The sequence below is a fragment of the Electrona antarctica genome, assembly GCF_951216825.1.
Source record: "Electrona antarctica genome assembly, chromosome: 7".
NCBI lineage: Eukaryota > Metazoa > Chordata > Actinopteri > Myctophiformes > Myctophidae > Electrona > Electrona antarctica.
Genome location: NC_136812.1, coordinates 29,685,287 through 29,698,946, shown reverse-complemented (window position 1 = coordinate 29,698,946; position 13,660 = coordinate 29,685,287). Strand labels below are relative to the sequence as shown.

Genomic DNA, 13,660 nt, shown 5'->3' with positions numbered 1-13,660 from the left:
ACCAGGATGAGTAAACATGGCAAACAAAAAGAAAGTACATTCACTCTCACAACATAGGATATTGCACACAAAAAAAGTTTTATTACCAAGCTACTCTAGTATTAATCAGCTCAGGAGACAGGAATAGTGATATTTAATAATTTCCACTGACAGCATTTTATTGGAGGCAAAACATTTATGTTTTGGGTTTTGTTTTAGCTTACTCAAATCAACTGAACTGTGTGGCAATAAAATAAACTTGAAAATGATGCAGGCTCTGCTATAACATTTCCCTGCCTTATTTTTTCCAATGTACGGTAATCTTTTCTGATTTACATCAGTGTCTATGGAAAACTAACAAGGAGACGTTTTGGGAATGGCACTGGCTTCTGGACTTTGGGAAGTTGGAACGTTTCTGTATTTCAAAGAGTGAGTGAGTGAGTGAGTGAGTGAGTGCGCGCGCGCATGCGTGCGGGCGTCTCTCTGTCTGTGGGGGTAGGGGGGTTCAGTAACAGAGGGTCTCCCCATCTCCAGTTCTGAGACAAGCGGAAAAAAAACTTGGCTGGGATTAGGAGGGAGAATCCTGAGATAATTTATCAGCTTCAGTTCTAGTGTTGTATCAATGTTTTTGTCTCATCACTTCCAATTTCACGTATCTCTCCTTATTGGATAAAATTGCTATAGAGGCTTGACAATGTATTTTGTGTTTACTAAAGAGCTGGAGAGACTGGGAACCCCCGCCCCAAAAAAATAACAGAATACATTTTCGGGTTTCTGGAATTGTCATATGTACAAAAAACTGTATTCATATAAAATAAATAAATTGGGGTTTAGACTAGTCATTGGTTAGACCAGTCATTAGTCCTACAATCTCAAACCCTAACCTCCGACGGGGCAGCACACCTAAACCTAACCCTCTCCCAACCGTTAACCTTAATCCGGTCGTTTTAACGCACCCCTCACCAACCTTAATCCGGTCGTCTCAACGCACCCCTCACCAACCTTATGTCTAACCAATGACTAGTCTAAACTAAGTATGCACCCGAAATAAACCACAGAGCAAACTACTGAAAGTATTAGCATAGGTTCATTTTTAAAACTGTAGATATAAAAAAAGCTCTTCATTCATCACCTTTATTCAAATCACAGACAATCACAGATTTAATTGGAATGGTCAGGTTCAGGTTCATTTATTTGTTCGTCACCGAAGGGCGATTTGGTGTACAGCAAAGCATCATAACAGGCAGACAACAGTTTTATTGGAAAGTTTCACACTGGAATCTGAACCTGCTTTAATAGTATTTAGCTATGGTTGGACACTGCAACCTGCATTTACTGCTATGCATTGTAAGGCCTAATTCATAGATGCATGCCGGAAATAGCCTTGTAGAGTAGACAGGCTATTTCCAATGCTGCAACATGATGCACATTGCACAACCACGTGTAAATATGGTATAACTGTGCTGTAATGCTGTGTCAGTGAAGTGACAGCCTGAATTGGCTCATTCTGGATGTACGGTAGTCAATGCCAGTGAGCAGCTGGGACAGGTGCTCAGTCTGCCAGGTCGATGACTCCCATTCTCTTGAGGCGGTGAGCCTTGCGCCGCCGCAGTGGACCGACCGCTGAATGCACGCTGTCCGGTGTACCTGCAGGAGGATGACTGCTTGTACCGTGGCTGGCTGTACCTGAGTGACTGTGTGTCCCTGTCCCTTGGTCCGTCCGTCCGTCCAGACCACCCTCGATGTTCTCTTTGTTTTCTGTGTGCTTGCGGAGCGTGCGGCACTTTGAGGGTAGCAGAGGCGTGTCATGGCCGAAGGAGTGTGATGGCCCCCCGTGACCTGTAGAGGCAGTCTTGCACAGCTCCTCAGCTACCTCTGCAATGGTGGTTGAAGGGGAGAGTTCAAAACCCAACGAAACTTAATAACTACTTAATAACATAGCTAGCAACATATGCTTATTACTTGCGCAAGCAGAGCGAGGAAGTACTGCAATCGTCTGGGTATGTCAGTGTTGTCTGTCGGCCAATCAGGGACCACCATTCTTGATGACGTAACTAAGGTACGTTTGGTGATCGGCTGGGTATGTATGTATGTATGTATGTATGTATGTATGTATGTATGTCGGGATAAGAATGTTGGTCCCTTATTGGCTGTTGCTGGTGATGTAACTAAGGTACGTTTCAAGGTTGGTATAAGGTCAATAACGGGTCTAAAGGATTTAGAACAGCAGTTGTAATAGACATTAGTTAGTAGCAGTACTTGGGCGCTCTGCTTGCGCACAAGTAGGCAAGTTGGCACCTCGACAGAGTGCATTTCTAGTTATATTACATTGTAATGACTTTCATCACTATGCCAATAAACTAATCAAAGCTAAATCTTGAATCCTTAAGATTGCATACTATCAGAGCTCCTGAGTGTCATGTTATCGTACCTTCAGAGATACTGGAGTCATGGAACATGGTCTCGAAGGCTTGGTGGGTCTCAGCAAATGAAGGCCGGTCCAATGGGCTCCACTGCCAGCCTAGTAAACACATACATTATAGGAAATTAAAGTCACTCACACAAAGCACACTGGGTCACTGTACAAAGACTTCACATACAGTACAAGTATTATAGGTGGAAATGTGGCGATATGAAACATATCTGGCCACATGCCATAGTTATGTTCTTAATGTCTAATGTTTATCATGGACCCCTATTCATACGTTTTATGTTATTTTTATTTTATTGTCCACAGATATATAGTTCAGTTGGCAAACGTCTAGTCTGCAGTACCATTTCATACCACTTTGCGTCAGTAGATGGCAGTGTTCTCCATTAGTCATGTTCTGTTCTGAAGGGGAAGCTCTTTGCTTTTATTCTGAAAGGGACTGGAGCAGGAAATTCAGTTGATATGAACAGAGCAGACAGAAACGAAGCCATGATTTTCTGCTGACACATTGTGTGTTTGTATTTTCTGCATTTCAGAAACCAACAATTGTATAAATTAAAATATGTGGCACCAGGAAGCAGTCTTGTATTTCTGAGAGCGCTACATATTTTTGGAGGCACTGCTGAGATAAGTGTAAAGAGGACAGCGAGACGCAGCCCCTTTACCAAGAGACGAACTGAGGACAAAAGAGAAGATTCAGGTGACACACCCAACCGGAAGACATGGAGCAGCTGCAGGATGATGTGAGCTCACTGCTACTGACATTGGAGAAACCAGCACTCATCCGTGTGTGTGAGCAACTAAAGTGCAGTGCACCAGCAGATGGGGGATTCCAGGCCAAAACCAGACGAGCCCTTATCAGACTGGTAGAACACACTTTAGAAGAAATTGAGAATGCTGAGGAGTCCGAACAGTTCTCTAATTTCCTCTCTGACCTTCTGTCTTTCATGGGACCACTGCAACAGCCAGAAGATAAAGAAAAGACCAGCGAGATAGAAACATTGAAAGAGGAATATGCACAGCTCCAGCAAGCTCAAGCGGAAGCACGTCGAGCATTAGAGGAGAAGATGGGGGCATTAGGACTAGGAGAAAAGCCCAAGATCAGCGTCCCAGCAGGGAATGAACGGAAGGCAACAGCCACACCAACACCTCTCACAGCACCAGAAGTGACCCTGAGGAAGGAGTTCCGGATCAGTGGACAAATTGGGGAAGCCGGCCAGAAAGAAAAACTTTCTTACACCAGCCTCACCAATCAGATGGAATCTGGAGTGAAGAAGGGTTACTCTGAAGTGGACATCATTGAGGCAGTGGTGAGAGCAGTTAGCCCTGGCCTTCACCTGCGCGACCTCCTAGAAATAAAGCGAGGCCTCACACTTCAGACACTGAAGACCATCCTGAAAGGACACTATAAAGTTGACTCTTCAGCAGACCTGCTGCAGAGATTAATGAACATTTCCCAAGATCCCAAAGAATCGGCCCAAAGTTTCTTATTCAGAGCGATAGAGCTGAGAGAGAAATTAACATGGAAATCGGGGGATGAGGAAGAAGGAGAACAGTTCAGCACAGACCTAATCCAACGCAAGTTCCTGAGATCAGTGGAGACGGGACTAATCTGTGATGCAGTGAAGTATCAGATCAAACCTTACCTTAGCAACCCAACAGTGACGGATGAAACCCTAATAGAGAGAATAAACGAGGCTGCTAGCCTGGAACAAGAACGGCAAAACAAGCAGAGGAAGACAGCAGCATGGAAGCAGCCTAAGCTGAATGAAATCCACACAGAACACAGTGGTGAGACAGGGACAAAAGATGCTGTTGCTGTGGGAAGAGAGGAAGTTCCACCAGGAGTGAAGAAAAAGCAAGGCAAAGTTAAAGAGCTTGATGTGGACTCAATTAAGTGCATAGAAGACCTAAAGGCAGAAGTGATGGAGATTAAGAAGATGTTCCTGGAGACAATGGAAGCCACAAAGTCGCATCATCATGCAGGGACAAGGCCACCATCAGCTGTGCAGTGGACCAAAGGATGCAAAGCATGTCAAGAGGCAAATGTTGGTGAGTCATGTAATCACTGTTATCGCTGTGGGCATGAAGGGCACCTTTCCCGAGGCTGCAGACTGAGGAGACCAGGTCCGGGAAACGGGAGGGGGCTGCTGAGCCAGGACCACCAGTAGCCCTCCACCTCTCCAGGTCCAAGACAAATGTAACACCCTGTCAAAAAGCCCCACCACTACAACAGACCACAGCAGGTAATGAAGACCAGTCATACACTAACAAACTGACAGACAGAACACCGTCTGTGTGTGACACATCTGTCCAATACTTACCTTCAAGCCGTCAAGCCAAGCTCATTGGCCTGATTGGAAATAGATGCCTAGTCCAGTGTCAACTAGATAATGTTGCAGTTGAGGCACTGTGGGACACAGGGGCTCAAGCGAGCCTCATCAATGATGAATGGAGGAAAGAACACCTACCTGACAGCGAAGTGAGACCCCTTGCAGAGCTGTTGGGAGAGGAGCCACTGGTGGGGTTAGCTGCAAACCAAACCAAGATCCCATTTGATGGCTGGGTGGAGGTACAGTTCCAGTTAACAGATCCACACTCAGAAGAGACACTGCTTGTCCCTATGCTGGTGTCAGGTGACTCCAAGGTAGCTGAGCATCCAATTATTGGGTTTAATGTTATTGAAGAGCTACTGAACCGATGGGATAAAGGAATGACAAAGTCAGATGCCATCCAGAAGGTGAGCAGGCTCTTCTCAGTGGAAGTGAAAAGTGCACGATCAGTACTCAAGATAATGCAGACTCCAAATTCCAGGTTGGATGTTGGAACAGTACAGACAGGCAAGAGAGGAATACGTCTGGCAGCAGAGCAAATCACTACTATCTTTGCACGTGCACACACAGGAGTCCAGTTTACAGGTGAGAGTATGCTGTTTACCCCATGTGAACTACCACAGCTTCCTGAGGGCTTGGTCATACAGGAGGGCCTCGTTAGGATCGACGGAGACAGATCAGCATATGTGCCAGTCCCCATCGCTAACACTAACAAGTATGATGTCACACTGACCTCCCGCCTCATCCTGGGCCACCTCCAAGAAGTAAAAACTGTGTATGCAGCCACAACAGAACCAGTACAAACAAAACAACAGCCTGAGAACAACAAGGAGAGCAACAACTCACAGCCTGAGAGACACTACAGCCCACAAAACCTAGAAAGTGAGGTGAGAGCTACAGAAGGCCAGACGCAAAGACCAAGACAGTGGGACCCTCCTGTGAAGCTAGACCACCTCAGCGATGATGAACAGCAGGTTGTGAGACAGCTGTTGAGAGAGGAGTGCAATGCTTTCTCCTATGATGACGGTGACGTCGGGTCAATTCCATCTCTAAATATGCATATCACGCTGCATGACAAGACACCTGTGAAAAAGACATACATGTCAGTTCCAAAGCCCCTGCATCAAGAGGTAAAGCAATATCTCCAAGACCTGTTGAACCGGGGTTGGATCACACAGTCACGGTCACCATATTCTTCTCCAGTCGTCTGCGTGAGGAAGAAAGATGGGGGCCTGAGGCTGTGTTGTGATTTTCGGGATCTCAACAGAAAATCGGTTCCAGACCGGCATCCTATTCCTAGGATTCAAGATATGCTCGACTCCCTGAGTGGCAGCTCCTGGTTCTCTGTCCTGGATCAAGGAAAGGCGTATCACCAGGGATTCCTGGATGAAGAGAGCCGACCCCTGACTGCCTTTATAACACCCTGGGGGCTATATCAGTGGAATCGGATACCGTTTGGACTCAGCTCAGCACCGGCAGAGTTCCAGAGAAGTATGGAAGACTGTCTAGCGGGCCTGCGAGATGTCATGTGCCAGCCATACTTAGATGACAATCTTGTCCACAGCTCCTCATTTGAAGACCACGTGAACAACATGCGAGCAGTTTTGAAGAGATATCAGAAACACGGTGTCAAGCTCAGCCCACGTAAATGTGAAGTCTTCAGACGTAAGGTACGCTTTCTTGGTCGAATGGTGTCAGAAGACGGCTATACTATGGACCCTGCTGAAATTGCACCAGTCCAGGCCTTAAAAGAGAGGAGGCCGGCAACAGTGGGAGAGCTGAGAAGAATGATGGGATTTCTGTCCTACTATAGGGCCTACATCCCCAATTTTTCAAAAGTGGCAAAACCACTGTATGGGCTGCTGGCAATACCACCGGGAAAGATTCCACCTCCTGAACAAAAGAAAAACAAGAAAAAGGTCAGTGCAAAACAGAAAAACCACATTCCACCAGGCACCCCTATCTGTTGGACTCAGAACCACCAAGACACTCTGAATGTGCTGATAGACTGTTTGACAGAGCCACCCATTCTAGGCTATCCTGATGTTACACAGCCATTCATACTCCATTGTGACGCATCACAGGAAGGGCTGGGAGCCGTCTTATATCAGAGACAGGCTGGGAAGATGGTTGTAATCGGTTATGGCTCCAGAACACTGACACCACCGGAGAAAAACTACAATATGCATTCAGGAAAATTGGAATTCCTGGCGCTAAAATGGGGCATCTGTGAACGGTTTCGGGATTATCTGTACCACGCCCCAAATTTTGTGGTTTACACCGACAATAATCCCCTAACATACATACTCACGACAGCGAAACTAAATGCAACAGGTCACAGATGGGTTGCTGAGTTGGCTGATTTCAATTTCACTGTGAAGTATCGACCAGGAAAACAAAATGCAGATGCCGATGGTCTCTCCCGAATGCCACTGAACATTGACCAGCTAATGAGACAGTGCACAGAAGAGGCCCAGCAAGATGTGATCAGTGCTTGCGTGGAGGCAGTCTCATGTCAGAAACAGGACCCCTGCCACTGGACAAACACAGTGAGCCTGGATGCCATAAAGCTGGTGAAGGATACTACAACACTGCCCACAGATAAGTCCCTCTCATCAGCTGACATTAGGCAAAGCCAAGAAAGAGACCCTGTCATAGGACGTGTTCTGCAGTACAAGGAAAGCAATCATCTCCCCGCTGGCCGGGCTCTGAAAGCAGAGTCAGCTGATGTTAGGCTGCTATTAAAACAATGGACCAGACTTCATGTGAGTGACGAAGGGATTCTGCAGAGGAAGGCTGGAGGCAGAGAACAACTACTCCTACCTAAAGAGCATCACGAGACCGCATTCCATGAGCTGCACAGAGAAATGGGACATTTGGGCATAGAACGAACCCTTGGCCTGATTAGGGATAGATTCTACTGGCCCCGCATGCAAAGGGATGTAGAACACTTTGTCACAAGCACCTGTGAATGCTTGAAAAGGAAAGCACCAAACAAGGTGACCAGAGCACCATTGACCACCATCAAAACAACATATCCATTCGAGCTGGTGTCAATAGATTTTCTACACCTGGAAAAATGCAAAGGAGGGTATGAATACATACTTGTAGTGATGGACCATTTTACCCGTTTTGCTCAGGCTTATGCGACGAAAAACAAGTCAGCAAAAACAGTTGTAGAAAAGATCTTTAATGATTATGCTCTAAAGTATTCTTTCCCAGCGAAAATTCACCATGACTGTGGAAAGGAGTTCGAGAACCAGATGTTTTCCCAGTTAGAGAAGCTGTGTGGTGTCCGTGGATCCCACACTACACCATATCACCCCCAGGGCAACGGACAAGTTGAGAGATTCAACAGAACCCTCCTGTCCATGCTCAGGACGTTGACCGACTCAGAGAAGGCTGATTGGAAGAGCTCCCTGGCAAAGGTAGTGCATGCATACAACTGCACACGCAGTGAGGCCACAGGGTTCTCTCCATATTATCTGCTGTTCGGCCGTTCACCTCGACTGCCCATCGACCTCTTGTTTAATCTGCAGCCCTCTGAGAAACAAGAAAGTTATGCACAGTATGTGAAACAGTGGCAAGCGAGGATGCAAGAGGCCTATGAGATCGCTGCAAAAACAGACAGTAAGGAATCCATGAGAAGAAAGCAATACTATGACAAGAAGAGCCATGGAGTGGAACTGCAGCCAGGCAACAGGGTCCTGCTCCGCAACCTGAGTCAAAGAGGGGGGCCAGGCAAACTCAGATCACACTGGGAGGACAAGGTGTATGTCGTGGTGAGTCGCAAGAGCAACGACAGCCCTGTGTATGAGATTACACCAGAAAGAGGAGGAAAAAGTCGGGTGGTACACAGGAACCTTTTGCTCCCCTGTGACAGTTTACCTGTCGAAGAACCTGATTCAGAAGGAGCTCCCAAGAAGGTGAGAAATGTGAAACCTAAACAGCAGCAGCGTCCAGACCTGTATTCAGAAGGGACAGACAGTGAAGAGGAGGATGAGTGTGAGATGGTTCTAAGATTCCCTCGTCACAGCCAGCAAAGCAGAACAGTCACATTGAATCCTGATGCTGAGCCCTATGAACCAAGAATGGAGGAGAGAGAAAATGAACAGCTGGTGAATGTAAACTTACCTGATACTGGAGATGAAGAGGACGCCGTGTCTGAAGAGGAAACCGTGTCTGAAGAGGAAGCCATACCTGAAGAGGAAGCTGAATGGGAAGAGCCACCAGAGCAGGCAGCTGAGGTAGAGGAAGAGGATACTGAGAGAGAACCACCAGTGGAACAAGGTTACCCTCAGAGACAGCGACGCCCACCTCAGATGCTGACATACGAAGCACTAGGACAACCCAAAGTGATTCCTAGAGGGATGGATATGGGACACGTTGAAGTAAAGAGACCATCCCCCTGTGTCCAGATGTTGTGGAGACCCTGGAGTGCAACACAAAGACAGTGAGACAGCATTCACATGCAGACAATGCACACATACAGCACACAAACACAACAACTCCCCTTCCACATGCAGACAACCCACCCGGACACACACACACAAGCATAAACACCACTTCCCTACCCCCTGCTCTAAATCGTACAACACACACACACTCACACACGAAAAGACTGAGAGACTGAACAAAAACAAAACACTGCCGGTGATAGTAATAGTCACATGAGTGAAAAGAAGACAAGAGAAGCATTTATTTTGGTTTTGAGTGAGAAAAGCATTTATTCTGTGTTTTTGATTTTGTATTGTTTTGGGGACATGGGTCGACAAGATGTAGTGTATTGTCTCTGATAAGTAAACAGAAGAGGGTAACAGACTATTGGATGAGTTGGCCGCTAATCGAGTCCTGTTACAGGAGAGAAGTAATTTTACCAAAAAAGAAAGGTGAAACTGTTTATGGAACCTGAAAAGAAAACCTGGGTTTTTTTTTTTTTCATTGAAATGGTGTTTAGTATCGGTAAACCGTGGTGGGTGATTAATGGTAGAATTGTATCACTTTATTGGTGTTGTTGCCATACAAGGTACTGTGCCTGTTTTGATGTGACCATTTGGTTTTTCAGTAAGGATGAGACCTTATTCTTTGTCAAATGTCAGGAGACATTTAAGAAAGTGGGGGAGGGTGTGGCGATATGAAACATATCTGGCCACATGCCATAGTTATGTTCTTAATGTCTAATGTTTATCATGGACCCCTATTCATACGTTTTATGTTATTTTTATTTTATTGTCCACAGATATATAGTTCAGTTGGCAAACGTCTAGTCTGCAGTACCATTTCATACCACTTTGCGTCAGTAGATGGCAGTGTTCTCCATTAGTCATGTTCTGTTCTGAAGGGGAAGCTCTTTGCTTTTATTCTGAAAGGGACTGGAGCAGGAAATTCAGTTGATATGAACAGAGCAGACAGAAACGAAGCCATGATTTTCTGCTGACACATTGTGTGTTTGTATTTTCTGCATTTCAGAAACCAACAATTGTATAAATTAAAATATGTGGCACCAGGAAGCAGTCTTGTATTTCTGAGAGCGCTACAGAAACATTGATTTTATTTAATCATCTTAAAATCTTGTGTACATGATGAAGTATAGGAACACCAATCTTGTTCTTCCTTTGTAAAAAAGGAGGGGATGTAGCATCCAATATTTTTATAATTTTAAATGAATGGAAATTCAGACAAGGCTTATGAAACTCATACTATATGAGAGAAGCCTTTGGACAGGATTGATGGTATCCCTTGGTATCCCTTTTCAACCATTTAGTCGGGTAGGTATGGCAACTACTCACATGCCCTCATGAGTTCGTAGACCTTAGGGGGACATCCCTCAGGCTGCTCCATGCGGTAGCCTTTCTCCAGCAGGTCATAGACTTGAGACAGGTCGATGCCCGGGTACGGTGACATCCCATAGGTAGCAATCTCCCATAGGAGCACCCCAAACGCTGCAGGGAAGAGGATTAAGAACATTCATGAGTTAAGGATAACATTTATCAGCGAGTAGTGTGTGTTGTGTATGTGGGTTTCATTTCTCACCCCAGACATCAGACTTAATGGAGAAGGTGTTGTACGCCAGGCTCTCAGGTGCGGTCCATTTGATAGGGAACTTAGCACCTGCGTGGGCCGTGTAAGTGTCTCCAGTCATCAGCCTGCTCAGACCAAAGTCTGCTACCTTCACCACGTGGTTCTCCCCAACTAAACAGTTCCTCGCTGCCAGGTCCCTGAAAGAGGAACAGAGAGGGGACATTTTTTAATTCAAAATGCTCTCATTCACATACAATTAAGTCACCCACTCCCTCAGCCTCAAGTGGAATCAAACTCCAGCAGGGACAATGACATGTACATACACGTACATACCTATGAATGCTGGCCCATACCTGTGAATGAAGTTCTTCTTCTCCAAGTACTCCATGGCGGAGGAGATCTGCGTGGCCATGTAAAGCAGCACCACAGCATTCACTTCTTCCCTGTTACACTCTCTTAAGTAGTCCAGCAGGTTCCCATGGGGCATATACTCTGTCACTATATAGAAAGGAGGCTCTAAGGTACACACACCTGGGGATGGGGAAGTGGTTAAACAGAAGTCAGAACACAACAGCCAACTTCTGATTAGAATGAAGGGATTATGCTAATGCTTGGGTGCCATACTATAATGGTAAAATAAAACCTAGGCTCCCAAGTGAGTTTCCGGGTACTGACCTAGTAGTTGAACCAGGTTTGGGTGTTTCACCTCCTTCATAACCGCTGCCTCCTTCAAGAACTCTTCCACCTCCATGGTGTCTTCCTATCATAGGAAAGTCATAGGAATTTAGATTAACATAGACATGCAGTTGCATAATTCAGCCAGTAGGTGGTGATGTGTAACCACCATTGGAGCTTTCCCCCAGTCAAGTCACAGCTGAAAAGGCTGCAACCATGCAGAAACCTCACTTTCCAATTTTTGGTAATAAATGGGACAGAAGTGCGATTGCTCTCACAAGCGACAAAGACCATTTAAAATCCACATCCAAGCTACGGGAGGCGCCTGCTAACCTTGAGTGTTTTCACAGCTACGGTGAGGTTGTACTTTTTCCACACGCCCACATACACCTCGCCATACTGGCCGCCGCCCAGCTTGTGCTTCATGGTGATGTCGGTGCGCTCCATCTCCCACTTGTCATGGATGGGTGACACGCCATACACTGTGGGCTTGTTGCACTTGGGTGCCGGGTAGTGCAGCGTGGTCACCAGGCCGTCGGCCACGGTCGAGTGGTGGTGAACCAGCTCGGCCAGGGTGGCAAACCGGCTCTCAGCCGTCACATACACCTGGTAGTGGACAACGGGGTGAAACAAGGATGAAGAATGCAATCAGGTAGCGCCATGTCAAGTAACACACAAAAACAATGGGGTAACCTCAGACTAGATTAAAAAGATTAAAAGGTTTTTACATTTTATTTAAAATTGTCCATGGTGGGACATGGTAAGTACAATGGTAAAGCCACACACTGGGCAGAATTAAAAGGGGAGAGGAAGATAAGTTTATATTATTTTTTAAATCTCCTATTTTCACAATTTCTAAACTGATTTGATGTTTCACCTATAATGCCCAAAATAGAGACACCATTTTGAAAGTGTAACACCCCACACAAAAACAGCGGCTCCTCCAGCACCTACCTACCTTTCCATCAGAAGAAGTGTTGATCCGGTAGTGGTACACGCGGCCTTCGTATCGCAATGAGATGGACAGTTGCCCTGGGCTGCTCTCACTCTCTCGCACCAGGAAGCTGCCATTGATGAGAGATGAGAGCAGGTACTCGGCAGCGCTGCGTGACACAGGCCCATGGTACCAGCTGTGTTTCTCCAGGCTGTTAACGGGCGTGATGTAGTTGGAGGGCACCCAGCCCTGACCGTTCTTAGAGCGCACCTCGCTCCACTCACCATTCTGGTTGTAGCCCAGCACGCGCAGCTTCTCACCTGGAGACACGAGAGGGGGAACCAGATGGACACTCGTTAGGTGACGTGAAGGTCAAATTCACGAAGCTCCAACAATAAAGAACAACCTTGTACATTGCTCCCATCAGGTGGACACAAATGTTCAACGAGCCGTTTAATGAATAGCTTCTTTCCAAGTGTTTATACGCATACTTAACAATACTATATGGTCTACTCTGCAGACAATTAACATAGTTTTAGTTTATCATACCGTTTGTTTCATTTTTTTAGTAAGTAAAATAGTAAGTAGTCTTGGGAACCTGAGCCATGTGGCCCACAGGGCAGGAGCCCATTTCCTGTGTCTGTAGTGAAAGGTGGCTTGATGTACAAGTACAGATCCCCCAGCCATGACGTACAAGCACACCCCCTGGACAAGAAGCTAGTATGTCGCAGGGATATTTGTAAGTATTAAAGGTATATTCAGTGATTTGACTTAATCTAAATATCACTTATTTTTTTCTGGATAATCCTCCCTACTATAGAGTGTGCTGACCATATAAGGAGTTCCTCCCTGTCCCCAGTGAGCCCCTGGGGTCAAAAAGTTTCGGTTTGGGCTTTGAGTGGCAAAGCCTTCATCCAATCAGGATGAGAGGGGCCTTCATCCAATCATGATCGAGTGGGGCGGGCCTTGGTTCACGTGCTGTTGGTCTGTTGTACTTCCCCCACTGTAGAGCGTGCATGTGCACATCTTGTTACCGGGTGGACCGGTTTTTTTTCCAAATCACTGAATGCTCCTTTAAGTAATTACTCAAAACAAAACTTTCATCCAGCAACTGATGCCATCTTACATTTGTATCCAACTGGGTTGTCCAAAAACACAGACGAGTGATACAAATCAGGCAGGTGTAGAATGTAGATGAGAGCATCATCGGCGTATAGCCATGGTTACAACACATCCATAACAGATAACACATCAGATCCACAAGAGGACAAGAGAGAGATAATGTGC

At 46.1% G+C, this 13,660-nt stretch overlaps 1 protein-coding gene across 4 annotated transcripts in view; it reads right to left on the bottom strand.

Moving 5' to 3' along the window:
* Positions 1-13,660, bottom strand: part of abl2 (c-abl oncogene 2, non-receptor tyrosine kinase) — a 46,342-nt gene that overhangs the window by 5,828 nt on the left and 26,854 nt on the right. For 3 of the 4 annotated variants that reach the window (XM_079506838.1, XM_079506837.1, XM_079506839.1), the window contains 8 exons: positions 12,398-12,693; positions 11,773-12,045; positions 11,440-11,524; positions 11,118-11,295; positions 10,777-10,961; positions 10,533-10,685; positions 2,411-2,500; positions 1,666-1,854 (listed from right to left, as the gene is read on the bottom strand). In XM_079506838.1, the coding sequence (XP_079362964.1) occupies positions 1,666-1,854; positions 2,411-2,500; positions 10,533-10,685; positions 10,777-10,961; positions 11,118-11,295; positions 11,440-11,524; positions 11,773-12,045; positions 12,398-12,693 (1,449 nt within the window). Of the gene's footprint in view, positions 1-1,626; positions 1,855-2,410; positions 2,501-10,532; positions 10,686-10,776; positions 10,962-11,117; positions 11,296-11,439; positions 11,525-11,772; positions 12,046-12,397; positions 12,694-13,660 lie in introns of all 4 variants that reach the window. The other variant, XM_079506840.1, reaches the window with a different exon arrangement.